The sequence below is a fragment of the Prunus mume genome, linkage group LG1, assembly GCF_029339155.1.
Source record: "Prunus mume cultivar Tortuosa linkage group LG1, ASM2933915v1, whole genome shotgun sequence".
In the NCBI taxonomy this organism is placed as follows: domain Eukaryota; kingdom Viridiplantae; phylum Streptophyta; class Magnoliopsida; order Rosales; family Rosaceae; genus Prunus; species Prunus mume.
The window spans coordinates 31,606,014-31,631,149 of NC_142698.1; the positions used below are offsets into that span (position 1 = coordinate 31,606,014).

At 39.3% G+C, this 25,136-nt stretch overlaps 2 protein-coding genes, 1 non-coding gene and 1 pseudogene across 6 annotated transcripts; 2 read left to right on the forward strand and 2 right to left on the reverse strand.

Annotated features, from left to right (window-relative positions):
• LOC148921615 (uncharacterized) lies at nt 1–3,145 on the reverse strand. Its single transcript, XM_089049411.1, has 2 exons — nt 1,517–3,145; nt 1–27 (listed from the first exon to the last, which is right to left on the reverse strand). Exons 1-2 carry the CDS (start codon nt 3,143–3,145, stop codon nt 1–3), a joined length of 1,656 nt encoding a protein of 551 aa, XP_088905537.1.
• Nucleotides 2,652–2,758, forward strand: LOC148921616 (small nucleolar RNA R71). Its single transcript, XR_016123430.1, has one exon. It is a non-coding gene; the product is annotated as a small nucleolar RNA R71 (small nucleolar RNA).
• A 12,473-nt stretch (nt 3,146–15,618) lies between the features above and the next one.
• Nucleotides 15,619–17,436, reverse strand: LOC103329047 (UDP-glycosyltransferase 88B1 pseudogene; annotated as a pseudogene). Its single transcript, XR_016123237.1, has one exon. The product of XR_016123237.1 is annotated as a UDP-glycosyltransferase 88B1 pseudogene (transcript).
• An 870-nt stretch (nt 17,437–18,306) lies between these two features.
• RIN1 (P-loop containing nucleoside triphosphate hydrolases superfamily protein) lies at nt 18,307–24,578 on the forward strand. 3 transcript variants are annotated; one of them, XM_008231504.3, is made up of 13 exons: nt 18,307–18,485; nt 20,061–20,201; nt 20,867–21,055; nt 21,191–21,322; nt 21,431–21,580; nt 21,739–21,894; nt 22,498–22,632; nt 23,300–23,365; nt 23,442–23,548; nt 23,729–23,828; nt 23,939–24,030; nt 24,106–24,175; nt 24,272–24,578. In XM_008231504.3, exons 2-13 carry the CDS (start codon nt 20,112–20,114, stop codon nt 24,359–24,361), a joined length of 1,377 nt encoding a protein of 458 aa, XP_008229726.1. In that variant the 5' UTR covers nt 18,307–18,485; nt 20,061–20,111; the 3' UTR covers nt 24,362–24,578. The 3 variants fall into 3 exon arrangements, with proteins under 3 accessions (XP_008229726.1, XP_008229714.1, XP_008229720.1); XM_008231492.2 differs by having other exon boundaries at nt 18,322–18,485; nt 20,012–20,201; XM_008231498.2 differs by having other exon boundaries at nt 18,347–18,485; nt 19,983–20,201.
• Nucleotides 24,579–25,136: the final 558 nt, after the last annotated feature.

Genomic DNA, 25,136 nt, shown 5'->3' on the forward strand with positions numbered 1-25,136 from the left:
TTATGCAGCCAATGAGGAATTTCCATCCTGAAATTGAAAAGCAAATCAAAGTGGAGGTCGAAAAGCTGCTGGCCGCTGGGTTTATCAAGCCAATCAAGCATCCAACATGGTTAGCAAATATTATTCCCGTGAAAAATAAGACTAGAGTAATTAGAGTATGCACAGACTATCGAGACCTCAACCGAGCTTGCCTGAAGGATGAATTCCCACTTCCCAACATGGATATCTTGATCGATTCGACTGATGAGTCGATTTTATATTATATATTTAACCCCATTCTTAGTATATTTTGGTTAATATTTTGGAAGAATTTTGATACTTTGAATTATATTTCTAATATAGGTCTTTCAACTTCCTCTGGAGCAAAACATAATCAAATGGACGAATTTTGGAGTAATTCCAGTTGGAGGACGTTCGTGAGTCACTTAACTTGATCATGTCAGAATTTCAGACTTTTTCACTAAGCGCTGATTTCCTGGCGAATAAATAAAGGAGCAGTGCGCTGTGCTGGAATAGTGACATTTTGGGCTTTTATTGCGATTTTAGAGCCCAATATGACCTCGGATGGGTTCGTGACCTTCTGGAGAAGTGTTCGGAATATTTGTATCTTTAAAACGAGCTATCTTGGGCCAGATTTGGAGGAGATTTGAGACCAAAACGTGGCTGGGCAGATTTGGGCAGATTCTCCTAATCCAATTTGGACTTTATTTCCTAGTCTTATTTTATTTTAACTTAGTTTCCTTGTGGGGATTGGGTAGCTAGGTTTTAGGAGGTATTTAAGCTTCTTTTCACAGCAATTTAGAGAACTTTTTAGAACTTCTTTTGGGCTTTTGGAGCAATTGCTAGGGTTTTGGATTTTCGCTACTTTCAAGTGTTTTCATTCTTACTTATTCGAATGATATTTTCTTGGATTTCAATTATGATTATGTCTAACTAATTTCTTTTGCTAGGGTGAGGCCGTAAGCCTTAGCATGAAAATGTAGTTTTATTAATTTGCTTATGAATGGATGCATGTTTGCTTTGAATTATTAATCACTGTGTTTAAAACTATCTATCTATTTTAATGACCGATCACCATTAGGATATGTAGACAAGTAATTTGATGCAATTTCTGTTGGAACATCACCCTGAAATTCAGGAGGGCTTCTTGTGATTAGTAATTGTAAGTTCACTTAAGGCGAACATCACGCTCTTAAGGGTTGCATGGTTTTTCAAAGGGTTTTCACAAAGCTTAATGAGTCTTGCATGTTTATATTTGATCTGAACATCACAGACGGATTGCATGTTAGATATACGTTTTCGCTTGAACATCACAAGGAAAGTATGTATTAGGAAAACCTAACCTTCAAAGCATATATGTGGAAATAGGCATCAAATTAATACTTGCACCCAAATCAATTAAAGCACTTTTAAAATTAGAATTTCCAATAGTGCAAGAAATATTAAAACTCCCTGGATCTGTTTTTCTTAGGTGGCAATTTGTGTAGCAAAACACTGCACTGCTCATCAAAATGACTTTTTCCAAATCTAAAAGCTTCTTTTTGCTGCTGCAAACTTCCTTCAAAAATTTGGCATATGATAGAATTTTCTTGATTGCATCCAGTAACGGAATGTTGATTTGAACATTGGATAATGTCTGCATAAAGTCCTTGAGTTGCTGATCTTTTGCTTTTGGCTTCAAACGTTCTGGATATGGAATTGGGGCCTCATAAACACGCTCAGGAACTTGTTTTGGAACAGTTTCTGGATCTGCCCGTTTATGTTTTTCTGCAATTTTGGTAGGTTTTGCTGTTGCAAAATTTTCTATATTATCCTCCACTGCTTGCTGCTCCTGTTGAATGCTATTTTCACGATTGTCATAACTTTTTCCACAACGTAAAGTCCGAACAACATTGCAATCTTCACGTCCATTTGGATTAGGAATCGTTTGACTAGGAAATTTGCCTTTGTCTCTGTCTGAAATCTGTGCAGCTAGCTGGCCAAATTGTTGCTCCAAATTTTTAATTGATGCTTCAACATTTTGAAATCTTTGATTGTTACCCTCGATGAATGATTGAGTTGTTGCTGCCAATTTAGCTAGTTGATCATCCAGAGATGGTTTGGAGGGAACAAAAGGTTTTTGGGCATGCTGGAATGGTTTTGCATTATTCTGATTGTCACCCCATTTGAAATTAGGATGATCCTTCCATCCTGGATTGTAATGATTGGCATATGCATCATTCCTAGGCCTTTGATAGCTGTTCATCATATTGACATGTTGTTCAACAAGCTCTGGGTAGGAGTCTCTATGTGGGCAGCCCATTATATCGTGTGTAGCCATGTTGCAGATAGTGCAAACTATTGTTGCAGGTGGCTGCTGTGTAGAACTTGCCATCTGTTGTAGAATAATGTCAAACTTTGCATCAATTTTCTTCTCCATTTGTGCCATTTGTGCAGACATGTTAGGAGATCCTGCTGATAACTCAAAAATTCCCCTTTTCTGTGAATGTTCTGCTGCCCATTGTTGATATTCTGTAGCCATCATATCAAATAATTCAAATGCTTCTCTTGCAGATTTATTTGACAACGATCCTCCAGCTGATGCATTCACATGACTCTTAGATGTTGGATTAAGCCCATCAAAGAAAATATTCATCTGTGTATCTGAATCAATATTAACATGTGGACACTTTATGTACATCTCTGTATATCTTTCCCATGCTTCATGAAACTCTTCATTAGGCTTCTGTGTAAATGTCAAAATCTCTCTCTTGTAATTCAATGTCTTGGATGCTGGATAATATTTGTTCAGGAATTTTGTGTGTAACTGCTGCCAAGTAGTAATGCTATTAGCTGGTAGAGTAAATAACCAAGTTTCTGCCTTGTCTTTCAAAGTGAAAGGAAAAAGACGTAACTTGATAGCTTCAGCAGAAAAACCCCTAATCAAAATATTCTTGCAACCCACAATAAATTTTGCAATATGTATGTTCGCATCTTCATTAGGCAGCCCACGGAATGTTGGTAAAATCTCAAGCATGTGGTGCTTGATCTCGAACGAATCACCCTCTTCTTGGGTCGGATAGACTATGCAATTAGGAACATCAGTGGCACGGGCTGCCAATGACTCTCTGAGTGGTCTACCTGCTGCAGGTAATTCTAACGCCATGTTACCCTCGTCTACAAACAAATTCTGCAGAAAAGTGTCCTGCGAATCCCTGTGCCCAATTAACTTCTCTTCATGCATGCGAGTTCGCCTCAGTTCGGATCAAATGTATAAGATGTGCGTTCTCGATCCGTTCGACCATGCATTTGCGAATCCAAATGAAGCAAAGCTGTTCAAAAAAAAATTTATATTAATATTTTGACGAAAATTAAAAAAAATATATATATAATAATATAAAAAGAAGAGAAAGAAAAATTGTAAACAAAATCAACTAAGAATATGATAAAAACAAATTAGTTAAAACAATCCCCGGCAACGGCGCCAATTTCTTAGGATTTTTAGTACCTGCGCAAACAGGGTTAAAATCACTGAAAATACTTGCAAGAATACAAGGTAATTGTAGTATAAATGCTCATGCAAGGTCGTTGTCCCCAAAGATTGTTTGACTAATCTGTAATTAAACTAACTCTTAATTAATAACTAAAATAGATTTTATCAAAGATTTGAAGTTTATGAATTTGAAAAGATTAAACTAACATAAAAGAAATCTGAAAGTTGGGAAATAATAACAGCAAAGAAGAAAAACGATTTCTTTTTAAAGACTAACAATTTAGAAAACTAGGTTTAGCCAACACCGTCGCAATCCTATGCAATTCTATCAATTACTTATGAATTTCCACATATATGCTTTGAAGGTTAGGTTTTCCTAATACATACTTTCCTTGTGATGTTCAAGCGAAAACGATATCTAATATGCAATCCGTCTGTGATGTTCGGATCAAATATAAACATGCAAGACTCATTAAGCTTTGTGAAAACCCTTTGAAAAACCATGCAACCCTTAAGAACGTGATGTTCGCCTTAGGTGAACTTACAATTACTAATCACAAGAAGCCCTCCTCAATTTGGGTGATGTTCCAACAGAAATTGCATCAAATTACTTGTCTACATATCCTAATGGTGATCGGTCATTAAAATCGATAGATAGTTTTAAACACAGTGATTAATAATTCAAAGCAAACATGCATCCATTTATAAGCAAATTAATAAAACTACATTTTCATGCTAAGGCTTACGGCCTCACCCTAGCAAAAGGAATTAGTTACACATAATCATAATTGAAATCCAAGAAAATATCATTCGAATAAGTAAGAATGAAAACACCTGAAAGTAGCGAAAATCCAAAACCCTAGCAATTGCTCCAAAAGCCCAAAAAGAAGTTCTAAAAAAAGTTCTCTAAATTGCTGTGAAAAGAAGCTTAAATACCTCCTAAAACCTAGCTACCCAATCCCCACAAGGAAACTAAGTTAAAATAAAATAAGACTAGGAAGTAAAGTCCAAATTGGATTAGGAGAATCTGCCCAAATCTGCCCAGCCACGTTTTGGTCTCAAATCTCCTTCAAATTCATAAACTTCAAATCTTTGATAAAATCTATTTTAGTTATTAATTAAGAGTTAGTTTAATTACAGATTAGTCAAACAATCTTTGGGGACAACGACCTTGCATGAGCATTTATACTACAATTACCTTGTATTCTTGCAAGTATTTTCAGTGATTTTAACCCTGTTTGCGCAGGTACTAAAAATCCTATCATCGACCTCGGGTCAAGGCTTGCTGTCATTCATGGATGGGTTTACTGGTTACAATCAAATCAAGATGTCACCTAAAGACGAAGAAAAGACAGCCTTTCGAACACCATGTGGGAATTTTTATTACACGGTCATGCCGTTCGGTCTTAAGAATGTTGGCGCCAACTACAAAGGGCCATGACAGCAGTATTTCATGACATGATGGGAAAGGAAGTGGAGGACTATGTTGATGACCTTGTGGTGAAGTCCAAGACCAGAGAAAGCCATCAAGAAGTTTTGAGGAGGGTGCGGGAAAGGTGTCGGCTATACAGATTGAAGATGAATCCAAAGAAGTGTGCGTTCGGGGTTTCATCCGGTAAATTCTTAGGGTTTCAAGTACACCAGCGTGGCATAGATGTGGATCTCGAGAAGACTAAAGCCATAAATTCTTTTGCGCCATCTAGAAACCCAAAGGAATTGAAAAGTTTCATGGGAAGATTATCGTATATTCGACGCTTCATCCCAGGTCTTGCTGCCACTATGAGTGTTAAGAAGGGCAAGCCGTACGAATGGAGCAAGAAGTGCCAAGAAGCCTATAAGCAAGTGCAACAAATAATCAACAAGCTGCCCACTATGAGAGCACCCATTTCGGGTCTTCCTCTCAATCTTTATCTGGCTACAACAAATACAGCGGTTGGGGCCTTACTTGCCCAAAATGATCATAGTGGAGAAGAAAGTCCTATTTATTATGTGAGTAGGCAGCTAAGGGGAGCTGAAATGAGATACCCAAAAACCGAACTCTTGTGCCTTGCTCTTGTCTATGCTACACAGCTTTTACGACATTACTTCCTTGCTCATAAGCTACAACTCATAGTGAGGTCTGACCCCATAAGATACTTGTTCACAAGGCCGGTGTTATCTGGACGTCTTACACGTTGGTTGCTACAGCTGTCCGAATTTGATATCACACGCACCACTCCGAAAGCCATCAAAGGACAAGCCGTGATTGACATGCTGGCTCTATTTCCTGAAGTAGAAGAATCAACCCTTTCTAAGGAAGTTATGGGGGAGCTGCCGAAAATAGTTGCTGTTGTTACAGAAGAGGAACCATGGACCCTCTACTTTCGATGTAGAAGCAGGTGTAGTGCTCGTTAATCCCGAGGGGCAGGTCACAGCCCTCTCATTCAAGCTAAATTTCCCATGCACAAATAATACGGCAGAGTACGAGGCCTTCATCATGGGAATGCCTACAGCAAGGGAGATGGGTATAGAAAGAATTAAAATTACAGGGGACTCAAACCTCAGTGCTGAGTCAATTGCAAGGAGTTTTGCTGTGAAATAGTCAACATTGGCGCCATATCGTACAGCTGCTGAAAGGCTTGTTTAGTCTTTCGAACAAGTTGTATTGGAACATATTCCGAGGGTTACTAATAGATATGCTGATGTGTTGGCCACTTTGGGATCGAAGCTTTCATTTGTTAAAGAACAACCCAACATCATCGTGATTAAGAAAGACATGCCAGTGATTGAAGCAATGGCACAAGAGGAGCGGCTAGAAGAAGACGACTGGAGGAAGCCTGTGAAATAAAAAATAGGCAAGGAAAGCAACATCAAGGAATTGAAAGATTATGCGATCATCTTCGGGGAGCTGTACAGAGGCGCCTTCCAGGAGGTATTTTGACCTGCTGCATAGGGACAACAGAAGCATGAGTGAAGCTCCAAGAGGTACATGAGGTCACTTGCAATTTGGAGCCAATAATCAGCTTGTATCGGCATTTCCAATGCAAGGGTTATTACTAGCCAAAAATGAGAAAACAAGCAGCTGAAATGCAAGCCAATTGTCCAAAGTATGCAAGGATACCCTCCACCAAAGAATCATTCACCGTCTCGTTTACGGAGGATTGGAGGGCTCCATACTTGGTATCTTTCATCAACAAAGTTTTGCCAACCAATCCCAAGCATGCTCGCAAGCTCAAAAAGACAATGAAAAGGTACTTCATAGACAGGTCGACTCTCTACCGCAAAAGGTTCAAAGGTGAGCCATTAAAATGCTTGGGAAAGTCAGAGGCACAACAAGTCATGCAAGAATTCATGCTGGAAAGTGTGGTGAGCATCAAGGAATGAAAAGGCTTCACTGGCAGCTGCTGAGTGTTGGGTATTATTGGCCTACTATGAAGGATGACGCATACAACTTTGTGAAGAAGTGCTACACATGCCAAGTCCACGCCAATTTAAGTCACAAGCCTCCCACGTTACTGCAGGACATGCGCACTTCTTGGCCCTTTCACACTTGGGGGCTTGACTTGATTGGGACTATCCATCCACCATCCGATGGTTACATATGGATCCTCACTGCCACTGAATATTTCACGAAGTGGGTTGAAGCGATTCCTCTTCGGAAGGCCACGAGGGCTGCCATTACAAATTTCATCTGTGAATATATCGTATGTAGATTTGGAATCCCGTACAAGATTGTCACTGATAATGGCACCCCATTTGTCAATAAGCAAGTAAGTTCGATGCTTAGTGGCTACGATGTCAAGCATCGTCACTCCACGCCCTATTACCCACAAGGAAATGGTCAAGCGGAGGCCACAAACAAAACTTTATTGAGGATCCTAAGCAAAATGGTCTATGAGTATGAAGGAGGTTGGAGTGTTCACTTGCCGGATGCTTTATGGGCTTACTGCACTTTTCCAAGAAGTGCCACGGGTTTCTCGCCTTATTCACTTGTGTATGGATCCGATGCCATTTCATCGGTAGAGATTACCATCCCTACTGCCAGAGTATCAGCCGTTAACAACCTCCTGCTGGACCTCGGATTGACTCACTGGACCTCGAAGCTTTGGATGAAAAAAGAGCGGAAGTCGAAAGACAGACAATGTTATACCACAAATCTGTAGCCCAAGCCTATAACAGGATAGTCAAGCCTCGAACCTTCAAGCAAGGAGACCTCATGCTAAAAGTTGTGGAGCATGTGAGAAGACAAGTGTCGGGACCTTCCAAGTTTGCTCCGCAATGGGAAGGCCCGTTTGCAGTCAAAGAAGTTTACAGCAGCGGCTATTATCGCTTGGTCTCTGTCAAAGAAGGCACGCTAACGGATCCCATCAACGGGAAGTGGCTCAAGCCATATTACTGCTAAGTTAATTTTATGCCCAGCACCTTTTGTTATCGTATTTCCCTTTGTTTAAATATGAATTCCTTCTGTCTTACTTTCGTATTTTTTTAAAAAAAAATACACTTTTGTATGATGCACTGTCATGGTAGCATGGGCTTTGCAATGAGAATGAAGGAATATTTTTTATAAAAAAAAAAGGTATTATGTCCTTGAAATTTTACTATTACTTACACGTTTCCCAAAATTCTTTATAAAAAAATAATAATAAAACATGCTGCTTAGCAGTAAGACATGCCAAGCGAAGTCACTTGGATGGGGTCCCGAACCATCAACAAGCATCATGCTTAAGCAAAAAATAGCATAAGACACGAAAAAACTGATCTATTACAAAGAAACATGCAATCTTGAGGTGCTGGAATAACATGATACGCAACATCTGGGAGTTTTATAAAACCTTGGTAAAAATCATGCACATACTAGCCTGACCCTTTTTTGGCAAAGCAAGAAGCTATTTTTCGAACCTAGAGGTTAGATAAACTATGCAAAAGAAACTTTAGAAATTCTGCTCCTGTCGAAATTTTGACAGCATGTACCTTGTTTTCAAGGATACCCAACCTGTCAGAAAATCTCAAGCAAATTCGCAGAAACAATTTACGTCCAACCGAGCTATATATATATATATATATATATATATAAAAGGCATGCAGGTTATAATGTGTCTCAAAGCATCCAGAAAATAATACAAACTCTAATGGTTCAATATTACATCACAAAGTCATAGCTACTGGAACATTCGAAATAAAATACATAGCCTTGGCAAGAAGAAATAAAACTACACATGCTGAAGAATGGTATGTCCCATGGTCCCAAGAAAGTATGCGCCAAGATAATCGGTCACCAAGCCAAGGAAGAACAACCTGCAAAAGAGAGGAGGTATATGTCAAGGCTAGCTGATGCTGGAAGAAGTAGCATGATAAAAAAAAATGAGGAATGAGCTACATACCTTGAGGCTATGGGGAATGCCCGAAGAAGATGGAGGAAGCCCTAGGAGACGCTCAGCTTTGCTTCCGCCACGCATTCAAGACTTTAGCGTAAAGCGCCTTTAGCAAGAAAGAGAGCATGTAATTCTCGGTGCTTGTCCTCTAATTCTCGCTGTTTAATATTCAAGGAGTTGGCAACAGCTCTTATCTCATCAGAACCATGTGATAATGCCATGCTATGGATAACCCGCGCTCCGAAGACGGCACGTGCTAGGTCTTTCACGAGGTTGAGAAGGAAGTCCACATGAAAGCCCAGAGTTATGGCCTCATATATCGCGTCCCGCCAACAAAATAGTTTGTGATTAGTGATATCAAGAAGCTGCATGGTGTCTTTCCCGTGAAGCACTAAGCCCAGGGCTCGAAAGGCGACACACCTTGAGAAAGAAGAGGTGATATCGGTAGCTTCCATGAAACTCCCGTGTTTGTCCATGAATTTTCTCAAGACCACAACCGTCTCTGGATGCACAAGTGCGCCTTGGAATGCCACATAACCATTGAATTTGTTGCAAAGCGGAAGAAGCTCGTCGATGGATTGAAGAATTGTGACACAGCCGTAAAAAAAGGCTTTGAATGCAGTGAAGGAATTTTCTCAATCCTGCCAAGACATGCTTTTCTCGGATGAATGCCCCCCAGAGGTACACTGTGACAAAAGCATCACCATTCTTATGGTGTCGTCAATAATCTCGGATGAGGCAAGACCTTTGGAAGGTGTGGAGAGGTGCCGGCAGCTATGTTGGATGTGCTTAGGATAGAAGGAGTAAGAGGCAGCATAGCTAAAGGCATCGAGAGGTCGCAGCTATGTCGGATGCGCTCGGGATAGGAGGAGTAAGAGGCGCAATGCTTGGAAGTGGTGGAGAGGTGTCAACGTGTCGAATCGCTCGAGATAAGAGGAGTAAGAGCGACCTTCTTTGAAGTGGTGGAGAGGTGTCGTGACCATATCGGATGTGCCGAGGATAAGAAGAGTAGAAAGTAGCATTGGCAGTAGTGTAAGATGTGCCTAAAGCGCAGAGCGAGAAGTGCACCGTGGAAGACCAGGGTAGCGTCGATGATGGCGAAAAGTCAAAGCCGGCCTCTAATGAGTCACCTGTAGTGTCCTCAACGGTGGGCACAACTGCGGGAGAAGAACAATGTATAAATTGCAGGTCACAACAGGCAGCATGCAACGTAAACATACCAAGTAGAACAAGCAAGAAGGTTATTTGATACCAATTCAATGTCAACACGCTGCCCACGGTCACTAGCCAATTTGGGAGGGATATCTGAGATATCTGGCTCCTCCAAGTGAGTGTTAAAATCCGGGTATTTGTCTTCATCACGACTATAGTATTGGTCTTCATCAAGGTCCTCATCCATGCCGCTTGTGCTGTGAGTGCTCTCTTGCCTGTGGGTGCTAATCTCAGTCTCTGCATCACCACTTTCGTCACTGCCATCATCATCATCATCAACCATTACCACTACCTTGGGCCCCGAGTCTTCACCCTTGTTCTTGCGGTACTGGCAAACCTTGTTTGGAGAATGCGCATGCTTGGTAACCGGGATCACGAGAGCTTCTTTACCTTTGCCTTTGTTTTGGGAAGTACCTGTATACAAAATAATAATAATAATAATAATAATAATAATAATAATAATAATAAAATTAAATATACAAGAAAAATGGGGAGAAGCAAAAGGAAACAAAAGAATGGTGAGACTTCTGCGAAGAGACAGAGCTTACAGCGCTTGTTCTTCTTTGGAAGCTACAGCTACTGTGGTAAAATTTCTAGGAAGGCACCCTTTTTCAAGCTAGGGGCCATTCGCCGCTACCTTGGGAATTAACGTTTTAGGTTCATTAACAGCCCGCTTCTTCTTTTCAACTTTTGGAAATGAATGGCAGGTTCCATTTCTCACTTAGGAGATGGCCTTCTCTTCGATACAGTGAGCATGATGAATGATGGTAGGAATCAACCTAAGCAGCAATTCCAATAATTTTTGTAGGCCTTTGTGAAGCGACCGACCCAAATTCCACTTTGAAATCCGGGTCGAATCACTGACACCTAGTGCACTGTGGGTCGTAAATGACCAAAATGCCCAGGCGATAACACAAACTCGGGCCCTATCTCGTGGCTGCGCTGTAGGCTGCCTACGTACCCTTTACGAGGATCAAGCCACACGTAGTTCTTTCACCGCCTCGACACATGTGGTTCAATTATCCAGTAAAACATACTCTAGGGCTGGCGTTTGCGGAGTATCCAGGGACTCCGTTTTACGATCCGCCAAATACTATACGATCCTGGGAAAGTCTAGATTAACATACTTGGAATTAACTACAATCCAATGGTTCAAACGTATTGAACCCGGAAATCGCATACTAGGCGAGATCCGTTCGGGGTCCAAACGATATCCGAATTAAGTTCCGCGAAATCCTACGCGCTCGTGAGGACTAGGAGGTCATTCTAGGACTGACTGTGGTCCCCACCCTGTTGCCCACGCGCCGCCACATGCGCTAGCAGCGCGTGGTGCCTAAAGCGATAACGCCTCGCCGGAAAAACTCAACAACTCGGCTCAAGACTCCTATCCTAGGTAAAACACCCTATTTGGAACCACTTTTGTTCTTGGACCCACCCCAAAAAGTGGCCGGAAGTGGCTGAAACCGTGGTCTCAAAACCGGCCGAATCCTAGGTTCGAAATTAACCCTCTCACGCTAGAAATTCCTCAAATCCTACTCAACCATCAGCTAGATCATGAAAAATAGCTAGAAATTCATACCTCACACGACCGGATTGGTGGCCGGAGGAGGGAGAAACCGCTGGCCAAAGTTCTGTCAAAAACCGGTGGAAACCATGGTTTTTCCGACGGTTCGAGGCGGCAGGCGGCGGGAAGATGACCGGGCTAGATCGGCGGAGTGGCCGGTGGTTCGGGTCCGTCCGGTGGGTCGGGTGCTCGTGGCGGTGGTGGGAGGAGAGGCGGAATCATGCACCAAACAGGGGGATCGGGAGAGAGAGAAGCCGAGGTTTTAAAAAAATCCTGATTTCCCAAAATTACCATTTTGCCCTTGAGCGTATTTTGACCGTATTTTCTTCATTATAATTCCAATTCGAGCCTAATACGTGTCTACGGACTCGTTTAAATCGCGCTCTACATAGCAGTGTAAGTGAAACGGTCAAATTCTTTCTCGGTCAAAAAGTCAATCTTTTTCTCAATAAAAAATAATCTAAGGGCATTTTAGTCTTTTCTTCCAATAAATTAATAATTAAATATTAAATTTAGGTTTGGGTTGTTACACTTTGAGAGACCACCAACACGCCGCCGGTTAGCCAGAGCAAGGGCAAGAGGTCTGTCATCTTCTGTTGTCCCGGTCCAAAAAATCCTATGTAATGTCAAAGAATCTCCATGGCTGGGATTGGAAGGCACGCCCTAGTCAAATCCAAGCTGTCGTTTGACCCGATAAAGAGAATAATTCACAGAAACCTCTGAGTGATCGTCCCTAAGTGTGGGCAAAGAAAGGCATGCAACACTTAACAACGCCTCTCTGCGTAGAATCGACAACTCCGTACGGCATGGCGGGCCTCGACCAAAACATCAAAATCAATATAGAGGGGTATACTTCTAAATCCCTATGATAAAGCACAGTAAGGATGGAAGATGAATCTCTCAACATCATCCAATATCTCTAAAAGAAATTGGTCCTTTCTTTGCATTCGACGAGACCATCTACAGATCAAAGGGAGACTATCCCGCACGTAGAAACCCTTGTCAGAATGAACAAGTGACTTAGCCTTTGGATAGGGAAGTGGAGATACATCTATCCCTTTGAAGCAATCCCATAAGAAGATTTGCAGAAAGCTGGAGTTCACGAAAGTCTCCACAGCCATAGTTCTTGCCGTCCCTTTTTCAAGAAACTGAATCTGATCGAGCAATCGGTATAGGTACCTCAAGAACATGGGGGCTAGAGGAATCATGCTACCCCGTGCTATTGTCAAGGCCAATGGAAACACCCTCTCGTGCAAGCAGTCTTGGGAGAAATCACAAAAGAGGAATCTCCCTAGCCATAATGATACAAATGCAGCAAGACGACATGACTCATCCCAGCTATCATCACCAAAAAACTGAATCCAATTGTTGAATCTCAGAGAAGTACTATGAGATGTCGGGGCACCCTTCCGTAAGGCCTCAAGCTTTAGTTCATCCTCCGAAGTCAGCACAATGCAGAAGGGATCTTGGCTACTCCAAAGCGGGAGATGGAAAATTTTGGCCACGTCCTTAAGTGTGGGGGTAAATTCTCCCCATGAACAAATGAAGGTGTGTGTCTCAATACTCTATCGCTTAACCATGTGTCAGAGCATCTTGGCTTCAATATGGATGTCACGAGCCTTAGAAATAAAGATGGCATCCAACACCCTTGCCTGTCTTAAGATGTGACAGGTAGACGGATTCCTCAACTCATGGTCAACCCACTCCACCAGCCCTTGCCGGTGCCGCATGGATCTTGAAAAATAAGGGGCCGAAATAGATCCCTCTCTATACAACACCTTGATATGGATGCGGGATCCATTACTAGGGTCACTTCTGGCGCTAGCTCCCCATCAAGGATTATGTCTTCATTGGCATTCTTGAGCAAAGGAGGCGGCCTTCCTCTTTTCAGTCTGTCGTCTATGGAATAAAGATGATCCCTCATGATAAGTGACGGCTCAGCAGACGCCATGGCTGGTGAAGGTTACCAAAATACTTCCTAAGGCTCTATTGCCCTTTCGAAGCATTTTTTGGGCTTAATTTTCAAACTCAGACAAAGGGGACAATTTCATCAATCGCCTTTTTGACCCAATTATAGCTGCCGGAAGAAAAAGTCCCCTACAATGCTCAAATGAATGAAGAGCATTAATGGCATGTATACTAATTCGTAATTAGGATTCTTAATTAGGATTCTTGATTTTGGAGGAATTGGACTCTTGAGTGGGATGTTGTATTCTAAATGTTAGAGAACTAACCCATCAAGAATTTATTTTTTCTACCCATTATATCCGCACACACTTTTCAAAATTCCAAATTAAAACGAAAAAAGAAGAATAATTCCAAAGGTTGTACCCAACAAGAATCTATTAAAAAAATACTTTTCTATTTTTTTTCTATTTTTTAATTAAAAAATTGTATATAAAAAAATTTATTTTTAATCGTTAAATTAGTTTCAATTCTAATTCAGGGGAATTTAATAAACAACTTATATGGAATCAGTACAATTCCAATCCCTGAATCCAAATAGTTTAGTAAACAACTCCAATGGAATTTGGATTCTGACGACTCCTCAATTCAATTCATTATCAGTTCAATTCATCATCAATATTCCTCTTCATCTAATTACGGATTAGTAAAGTATGAAAATTTCAAGAGGTTTCTACCATAAAGCAAGGTACACATACATCTCCCAATGGTATCGACAAATTGAATTGCTACATTAAAGGCTAGTATGACATTGTTATGGTGTGAAAATAATCACTGCCAGATTTATTGTGAGAGAAATCAGCTATGAGAAAAAACAGTTTGGCTTTTGATAATATTTTTGTTAAAAGTGTTGTTGGTACAATTATCAGTTTATGAGTGTTTGATAAATTTTGTGTAAAAGTGTTGTGAGTTGCGTCTAATGACTAAAAATGGCATACGTTGAAATTATTTTTCTATTCAAGTGTTTGGTAAAAAGAAAAGCAATTTCATTTTCACTTTCACTTATATAATTCTTGTGTTTAATATGTTTTCTAACCTTCACAACTAAAAATTATTTTAATCATAAAATAAATAAAGTATTATGTTAAAATTGTTAAATCATTGCAATATTTAAGTGCTATCAAGAATAAATAGTAAATAAAATATAACCACGAACGAAAATTTCATTTCTTATGAATAATGTTAGAAATAAAAGACTTTATAAACTCAAAAAAGGTGTAGTTCACTAGTAAAAGCACTTCCAGCTATTTGTTTTGCCATGGCAAAAGACCCCTTGAGCTACAAAAACCCACTCCACCAAGCAAATCTAGCCCGTGCAGGAGGTCGGCTCCACCAAGATTGGGCTAGCTGAAGGCAAGATCAGCCCAAATGTTGCCTGATGGTGCTGACAACAACAAATAAAAAATTTGAAAAACATTCAAAAAAAATTATTATAAATACCTAGCAATTTTTTATTTATTAATCTCATACGTATAAATAAAATTAATCTCATGTGAATAGTAATTTTCCTTGGGTTGCCATGATAATAGGTGGAAAAGCAAAAAATCAATTGCTAGGACATACCATTTATGTAAATAAGTAACCTTATTTGTCATTTCCCTTTGTCATGACAAATGAGTAGAAGTGTTCTAAGAACTGCTGTAGGTGGGAGAGTTAGGCCGAGGATGGAGGATGGGTCATGGTGGGGATGGGATGGGGAGAGGTGGCTAGGGTTGAGGCTAAGATGGGGATGGGGTCGTGTTGGAGGCACAGTGGGCTGTGTTTTTATTTATTTGCATTTTTTTAATTTATAATATTTATAAATTGTACTTTTAATTTGTTTTAATTATTTCAAAATGTAATTTGGTTTTTATTAACTTTTTAAGTCCACATCAACACAAAGATTGGCCTACGTTTGCCACATAGTCATTTAAAAGTTTGGTACTAATTTGAAACTACTCCTAAAATTTGGGTACTTTTTGAAGAATATTTATTTTATAAAAACAAGTTATAATCTAAATTACTTAATCTAATTTACAAGAAGAGAGACTCGAACTTGAGTCCTAACCCGCCTATCCTTGAAGAAAAGTTATTGATGAGTTTGAGTAACATAAAACCAGAAAATTGCACAAGTGCTATGGTCAATCAATCAAACAGAAGTTGACCCAAAAAAAAAATTCAATCAAACAGAACGTGGCACTACTATTGCTTCCAAGAAGTTACCATCTTAGAAAAACTAGTGAACGAAGACCCACCGTTGTTCCAGGCAGCCAAAGCCATTGCTTTCATAGCTTGACTTCGTTCTCTCAAACTTTTCTCATCCATCAACAGCGACACCTTCTTCTCCACTTCCTCTGCACTCACAAACCCTTCTTTTGACTCAACTGGTATCCCCAGCTTCATCTCCTCCACCAAAACAACACCATTCACCGCCTGCTCTGCATACAGGGGCCACGCCGCCATTGGCACCCCGTAGGTCACTGCTTCAAGCACTGAATTCCACCCACAATGAGTCACAAACCCACCTACACATCCATGGCGCAAAATAGCAGCTTGTGGAGCCCACGACTTCACTACCAGGCCTCTGTTTTTGGTCCTCTCCAAGAACTCTTTGGGTAGCAGAATCTCCGGATCCGGCTCTACCGAGCTCGAACCCGGAGGGCTTCTCACGACCCACAAGAATCTCTGTTTGCTTCTCTCCAAACCCATGGCAATCTCGCTTAATTGTGCTTCGGAGAACGCACCTCTGCTCCCGAAGCACAAGAAGACGACGCTCTGGCTCGGCTGCTCATCCAACCACATCAAACACTTGGTTGAAGTTGACCTGTCTTCACAGGCACTTGAAGCCCGATTTTTAGCATCGAAATTCAATGGCCCGATGTGGAATATTGGCGGGGTTTGATGATTTGGAACGCAAGAACCATTGCTTATGGCTTTGATTGCAGATGGCTCGAGTGCTTGGAAGGTGTTCGTTATAATTCCCTGTGATTTTGGAAGACAAGCAGCGAAGTTGAGAAAGTACTCGTACGCAGGGCCTCCGCGGTTGAGAAGAGGCAAGGGCATTTGGGAGGCTCGGAGAGGTGGCAATCCGGGAAAGTGGAGAACGGCGGCGTTTAGGTCTCTGAAGCTCTTGGGTGTTTGGTTGTGGATGATGGGTAGGTAGAGAAAGAGAGCAAGAGCAGAGGCGCAGGAGGTGAAGTAGAAGTACGTTGGGATTTGAGGGTCATATGGGTGGTGGACAGAGGAGGTGATAAAGGCTAAGACTTTTGAACTTTGTGAAATGGTTTCGAGGGCTTGGAGGACATTGGGGATGTTGAGACGCATGAATTCGATTGCGGATTCTACAGGGTTTTCGATGTGGGATTGGTGAAGATGGAGGGAGGGGAGGGTGAAGAAGGAGATTGGGAGATTGGGGTTGGTTTGGTTTTGATCAGATGAGATGAGGTTGATGTAAGTGGAGGATGTGGTGGAGGTTTCAAAAGGTGTGGAACTTGTGAGTAGAATCGTTATGGGCAAGTTGGGATGGTGTTGGGAGATTAACCTTGCTAATTCTACCATGGAGATGATTTGGTGAGAACCAGGGGCTGGGTACAAAACTATGCTTTCTTTCATTTTCTTATGTCGATGAGAAAGAGAGAGGGATGGTTTATTCTATAAGGCCAAGTCTTACTAAATATAAGATGATTATTTCCTAGGATAATCGTTTTCTTGTGATCAGAAGTCAAGCTATACTTTCATTTTTCTGTTGAAGAGAGAGAGAGAGAGAGAGAGAGAGAGAGAGATGGTTTCTTCCCAATTCTTCCTACACAAGATGTAAATGTTGTGCGCCTCTTGATCTAAAAAGAAGACCAGTAAGCATAAAGACCATTATTTCCTAAAATAATTATCTTCTTGTGACCAGAAGCTCTTGCCTTTAATTTATTTGCTTTGTTGGTTTTGCCTTCTGCCTCATCACTCAGACTGAAGCGTTACATATGGGCAAGTGAGCTAAATACATGAAATTAGTCCGCTCAAAAGCAATGACTTGATGTAAAAACACAGGATGGTATAGAAACCATACATTATTCTCTTTAGCATATTTACCGGGAGCTAATGTTAGTAGATACTTTAGGAAATGCTAGACATCATTTAAATCCTTGTGTTTGGTTATGTAATTTACCTTCTTCAATTGCTGTGAAAGTTACATATGATGTTCAGAATCTTGTCCTCATACGAGGAGTCTCTTTATAAGCATGTGTGAGATGCTTCTCCTCGTAAATGATTTTAACCATTCCAAAATTATATAAACAAAAATGCAGAGAATGGTAAAACATTCAAAATATCAAAAAATGTTTTTAGTTAATCCAAACATTAAGAATTAAAATTATTAATTAAATGAGAATAATATGGTAAGTTCACATTTTTTCATATTTTAAAAAATTAAAATTAAAAAAAAACAGATAATGAATCCTATTTTCATGGAACACAATTACCCATTATTTTTTTAATTCTAAAATAAATTTAATTTTTTTATAAAAAAATGCATCTCACATGCGCGGAAACGCGTGCGGAGAAGCTAATGCTACATAACAAACAAAGTTACATATAAGTTTCTCTCATCGGAGTGTTATATCAATAAATATAGCAGAGTTATTCATAAAATTAAGTCTTATATCAATAAATAATATCCATAAAGAAAAAGGAAAAATGGCAATCATCTTTAAAATGGAGGTCTTTACAATTTTGCCCAAAAATTTAAAAAGGGGAAATATAGCTGTCACATCAGACGAGGGAACCTTTAAAAGGAGGCGAGAGGAAGAGGCGCGCGCGTCTTTTAGGCGTTGTGGCTAGGGTTTTTCATCAGAAACAGAACAAATAAATAAACAGGGCAAAACGATTTAGGGTTTGCACACTTCAGTTCTCTACTGGATCAGCATTACCTCAATTGCACAGGCGGTGTTAGGTTCGGTTCCCTCACTCTCTCACTCACTCACTCTCTCTTTCTTTACTTATTTAGTTAAATAATCCCCGTACCCGTAGATATGGTTTTTCAGATTGGGGATTGTATCTGGGTTTTATTTATTTAACGTTTTAGACTTCCATCTATTTGGCGAGTATTCTATGCGTAATTTACTGTGGTTTTTCCTCCAGTTAGTTTTTCTCGAATATAGTTGGACACGGAAATCGTAAAATGCTTTTCTGCAGTTCAGTTTTGCTTCTGAGCTCTTCGCATAGTTTACTGGTGCATTTGTTAAATCAACAGTAGAAAGCAGTGGAGTATGAGTTTTCCAGGAAAATAAGACTTTGGGTTTCTAGGGTTTCTTTTTGTTTCAATTGAAAGCTGCCACTCCTATTACTTTCCGGATATGAAATTTCAAGTTAAATCTTGAAAAGTTATTTGAGATAAGACAAGTTTATTGCAGTGCTCAATCTAAAGAGTTTGGGAAAGGTAAGGAGAATGAGTGATGGTTTAAATTAGAAATTATATGTGTCGTTGGATTAATCTAATGATCTGTATTAAATATGACCTCAGGCCTTCTCCAAACCATTTGGGGCTAAACCCAAATTTTCCCCTGCCAAAAATTAACCATTTGGGTTTTGCCCGGACTCAAATAGTTTTTTCTTTCAACCCTCCGGACTCAAATTTTAAGTCCACAACTTTATTAAATTGTTTAAGATGGTTTAAGTTTTTTTTTTTTTTTATGGATAACTTTTCTTCATTTAATCGTTTTAAATAACTTCATAATTTAATTTTTTGAAGAATTTGACCTTAAAAAATTGAAATTCTACAAATATAATTTTTTTGGTAGATTATTTGAGAAATGAGTGGGTATTTATAGAGTTTGGGGTGAGTTTTGATGTTGAATATTATATAGATTAAGTTAAAATATTATTTTGATCTTTGGATTTAAATTTCAACCGTTGGATTTTTTTTTTACCGTTAAAATAGCATTTAATAAACAAACGAGCCTCCCTGCGCGCTTAGTGCGTCTGAGAGACTTTTTTAATCACACGCGCTATGCGCAACATACAAAGTTTCAGTAAATATTTTTTAATTGTATTTATATAGATGTCCGTTTCAACAGTTTCATATTTTAATTGCACACGTATGATATATCGTTGTCCTAAAAATTTTCCTTTATCGCCCGTATTTTAAGATGTGATGTCTAGAAAAATACCGGCGATAAAGGAAAACTTTAGGACGACGATATATCACACGGGTGCGATTAAAATATGAAACTGTTGAAACGGCGTCTATATAAATTCAATTGCGAAAAAATATTTAGAAAACTTTGTAAGTCGTGCGTCGTTAAAAAAAAGCGAAGCGCGTGCAGGGAGGCTAGTATATACTAAAACTAAATCCGAGTTACTGTTCTAGACTGTTCATTAGGAATAGTGAAATGATGTTTGTGCCCCTACTTAACCGGTTGCCCTCTTGATTATGTTGACTAATGAACAGTACAATGGCCTTTTTGCCCTGATGCACAGCAACATAACCCTTTTACCTGATCGCTTCTTTTTGGAGAAACCAAAGCAGCTTCATTGAAGAAAAGTGAGAGAGAGAGGCCTCACAGCTCCACTGCAACTTATGGACAAGGTGAGGATAGAAGAGGTTCAGTCCACCACCAAGAAGAACCGCATAGCCACTCATACCCACATCAAAGGCCTTGGTCTTGAGGTCTTTCTCTCTCTCTCTCTCTCTCTATTTATTTGTTTTTGTTCTAAATACTGATTACCCATAAACATATGTCGTCTTGTAGTATATTTCAAAGCTATCTTGAAGGTTCTTCCTTTTTCCTGTTGTAAAGTAGTTTGCCTTTTTCGATTTTAGGGTTTATGGTTTTAGGTTTTGTTAGGTGCACTACATTTTACTGTCATTCCTCGTTTATTTGCTGAAATGTTAGGTTATTTAGTACACTGAATGGGCATGCGTATCAGAGATAAACGGTTTGTTGCTAATGCTTCATGTTTTACTCTTGCCAAAAAAAAAAAAAAATGCCGTCTGTTATAACACTCACACTCCATGTGGTTGTGTTAGAAATTAGAGTTCGATGCTTTATCTTCAGATGATGCTGTATTCATGGTAGTGTAGTAAGTAAATATACTCCTGGCAGCAAAGAAACCAACTAATGAAATGGAGAAGTTTAAAACGTCAGTTTTTCTGCCATCTGGAGGCATAAAAATGGTTCATAAATCTATTCTTTAAATTTCAAAATCAGGAGATTAATGTCAGCTTAACTCCAATTGTGTATAACCATGGTTTAGTTTTTCATTTTGTTTTCTGGAGTGATCTCCATGTGAATGACAATATAATTTGGGTTTTTGGGTGTCATTCTATTCCAGGCCAATGGAAGAGCAATACCTTGGGCCGCTGGCTTTGTGGGTCAGGGGGAAGCGAGAGAAGCTGCTGGTCTTGTTGTTGATATGATACGACAGAAGAAGATGGCTGGTCGGGCACTTTTACTGGCTGGACCTCCTGGTACTGGAAAGACAGCACTGGCTCTTGGAATATCCCAGGAGCTTGGGAGTAAGGTATTCCTCACGTTTTTCGTCTGTTATCTGAAATGTAATGTTAATTAGTAATCTGATGTTTCATGAGATTTCTTGGTTCATATTCCATTAGGGATAGTGTTTTTTTTCTTAATGGTTAATGGTTCTTGTTTGCAGGTTCCATTCTGCCCAATGGTTGGATCAGAAGTATATTCATCAGAAGTAAAGAAAACTGAGGTTTTAATGGAAAATTTTAGACGAGCTATTGGTCTGCGTATCAAGGAAAATAAAGAGGTCTATGAAGGAGAGGCAAGTTTCTAATGATATCAAATATTTTGTAAATAATTTGGTGTGATAATGTTACTTTTATATTTGAGTTGGTTGGTTTCAGTTGATGTTTTGATAGTTTCATTTTAGGTGACAGAACTCACACCAGAAGAAACAGAGAGTGTTACAGGTGGTTATGGTAAAAGCATCAGCCACGTCATCATTGGATTAAAAACTGTTAAAGGAACCAAGCAACTGAAGTTGGATCCCACCATTTATGATGCATTGATTAAGGAAAAGGTAAGGTCCTCCTGTTATCATTTATTTTTTGTGTATGAATGAAGAATAAAAAAACTATTTGTTTTGCCTAGTTGATTATTTAACATCTTCGTGTTGAAGTACACTTTATTTTTGGGCCATTTGTTCTTTTGATACCACTTTCCTGATACAACATGCAGGTAGCTGTTGGTGATGTTATATACATTGAAGCAAATAGTGGAGCAGTAAAAAGAGTGGGTAGAAGTGATGCTTTTGCTACAGAATTTGATCTGGAAGCAGAAGAGTATGTTCCACTTCCAAAAGGAGAGGTTCACAAAAAGAAGGAGATTGTGCAGGTTTGTTCTATGTGAACTGTGTGTTTCTTTGTAAATGTTCTCTGTGATGATGGTAGCACCCATTTTATCATACTTAGTCTTGGATGGGTTTTTCTATTGGCTAGTAGCCTTATTAGTAATTACTCAAGTTGATCGGTGGAAAGTTCTTGCTGGCTCTGGGTACTACTTTTTTAAAGGAATGTGTATCATCCCCGCATGGTCCAGATATTTCCCAAAAAGTGCATTCCTACTTCTGTTTATTTGATTAATATAGGAAACTGGATTCTCCAAACATGCTGAAAAGTTTAGTTGTCTGCTAAGTAGTTGGACTTGAGCACTGCAGTCCACCCATGAAATGATTATTAAGGATTTTTGGCCTGATAACTTGGTACTAGTAGAAATGGAAACTTAACATTTTCTTGGAATACCATCTGAACTACCATATATAGGCATATCTTACTAAATCCTTAACACTGGTGTTTCTGACCAATTTTTCTTCATGTTTTCTTTAAGTTATTATTGTGTTCAATTTTTGTTAACGGATTCCAACTTTTATGCTTTGCATATAATCTGCTTTTCTGTTGATGTTCAGTTTCTGTTTGCTTATGTAACTCTCTTTAACAGGATGTAACACTACATGATCTGGATGCTGCAAATGCTCGACCTCAAGGTGGGCAAGACATATTATCTCTAATGGGTCAGATGATGAAGCCAAGGAAAACTGAAATTACTGACAAGTTGCGACAAGAAATAAATAAGGTACAATCTTATGAATGTGTAGGAAATGTTGATCCAACTCAATGTATTTTCTGTTGTAAGGAACCTAAGATATGGTTTCCTGGTGAAACGGTTCCTTGCTTATTTCTTCGGTAAATTTGTAAAAGCCTGTTGACAAATTACTAATGGTTCTGAGAGGTCAACCAATAAAGAGTTTCCAAGACATTGACATACTTCAGATCAGATCAACGTCAGCTTTAAATTCCATCTAATTGGGCTTGATTACATTGATTCTGTTTTGCCCTTGCAACACAAACGTAGCCTGTGACAGTCATACCGCTGTGACAAATATGCCCTTTCTCACTTTTTTTATCCATATATTATCATGCTCCAGATAAATGTAGTTTCTTGTTGCATATCTAGGCTGCTTTTGGAAATATACTGATTTTAGAACTTCATCTTTTAATTTCTGGTTTTAACTTTTTCTCTTCTCAAATCTTTGGGTGGGGCATTTCTTATACTGTTGTGTACTCGTCTTGCAAATAAATTATTTTAATTAATAAGTTTAAATAAATTATTCTCTTTCTGACTAAATCCTAAACCCATTTCTCGCACCTCCTTAGCAGTTTCTTTCCCTTCAATAATATTTTCATTAGCTATAAAATAAAGGTGATGGAAAATGTTTAATTTACTTTATGATTGATGACAGGTTGTTAATCGGTACATTGATGAAGGTGTAGCGGAGCTTGTACCTGGAGTTTTATTCATTGACGAGGTTCTTTTCTCTTTCAAGTCCTTTAGAACTATTTCGTCTGTCCAAATCACTTATAATTTTGAATCTTGACCAACAGGTACATATGCTGGATATGGAGTGTTTTTCGTACTTGAATCGTGCTTTGGAGAGCTCGTTATCTCCAATAGTAATATTTGCCACCAATAGAGGAATTTGCAATGTAAGGTATGAAACTTGTAATTTGCACAACAACTAGGCCATGCCTTTTAGTATGCTCGCTGTTAGCATAAAAGCATAACTAGGCCATACCTATCTTTCCATGTTAATTGTAAAGGAATTTCCTAGAATCATCAGTGTGCTCACTATAGTGTCTTGCTTTCTGAACATGGATATGTTACTGTGCAGAGGGACTGATATGGCTAGTCCTCATGGAATACCTGTTGACTTGTTGGACCGGTTGGTAATTATCCGAACACAGACTTATGATCTTGAAGAGATGATAAAGGTCTATATCAATTTCATTTGCGTGTTGTCTATAAAATTTCTCTTTTTATGCCCGATCATCTTCTCAAGTACCAAACTACTGATTATTCTATTGGTTGATGCTTGAACCAGATCTTAGTGATTCGTGCACAGGTGGAGGAATTGGCTATAGATGACGACAGTTTGGCTTACCTTGGAGAGATAGGACAACGAACATCTTTAAGGTGGCATAAATTTTTGATTTGTTAACTCTGATTCACTCTGAATGATGCTTATTGCTTACTTCATTATTTCCTCAGGCATGCTGTTCAACTCTTATCGCCTGCAAGCATTGTGGCAAAAATGAATGGCAGAGACAAAATCTGCAAGGTAGTTACAAATTTGACAATGTGTTATGTGCTTGAAGTAATTGTTCAAGCCTTTTCACTAACAAAATAAGTGTGTTATTATCTGTATACTTTGTAGGCTGACCTAGAGGAAGTGGATACCCTATATCTGGATGCTAAGTCTTCAGCAAAGGTTCTTCAAGAGCAGCAGGAAAAATACATTTCATGAGAACTGAGAATTTCTCTGGAAGTTTAGTTTTGGGAATAGCATTTAATTCTGTATTATTTTCATTGCCCATGGCTTTTGTATGAGTGGGACACATCGGTTAAGTAAATGGCTTCAAGTTTCCTGAGCTCTGGGTAATCTGTATTTACCAGCTGCTTCACAATTTTCGTATGTGATAACTCAATGAAGGTAATTCTAATCGAATTGTCACTTTTGCTTCCTTGTTTAGTAGTCATTATTGTCCATGAGACAGGGTTCTTGGACGCAATTAGGTGTAGCGATTATTCCCGCCCTTTCATTTACGTGAAATATACAACCGCTGCATGAAAGAACTTTTCCTCATTTACACTTCACGCATTCCATCTGAAGGTGAATGAGAATTCTTTCTTGAGTCCGTAAGGGGATCCCATCTCCGAACCTGACTTCTCGTCTTGTCTAGGGGCTGCTTGTGCTTCTATCTAGGCACAGAATTTTCTTCAGCTTTGTTTGACACCTAACAAACGCAGAACGGCAGGTGGTACGAAATTTGTTTCCCTTGGTTGTTGAGTAAAGAAGTCATATTTATACAAAATAATGATCAAACAATGCCTGCCTTATAGCTCAACTGGTGTAATTAGTTGGACTTCCGAGTAAAAATTGTGAACGATGAATTGTGTCCTATATCTGTTCTTTAAAAAGCAGGAAAGCGTCTTCACCTCATTAACCATCACAGGTTCTCCAGAAGTATGTTAAATGAAGAAACACATGCCAACTTACAAAATTTATCCAAATTGAAGAT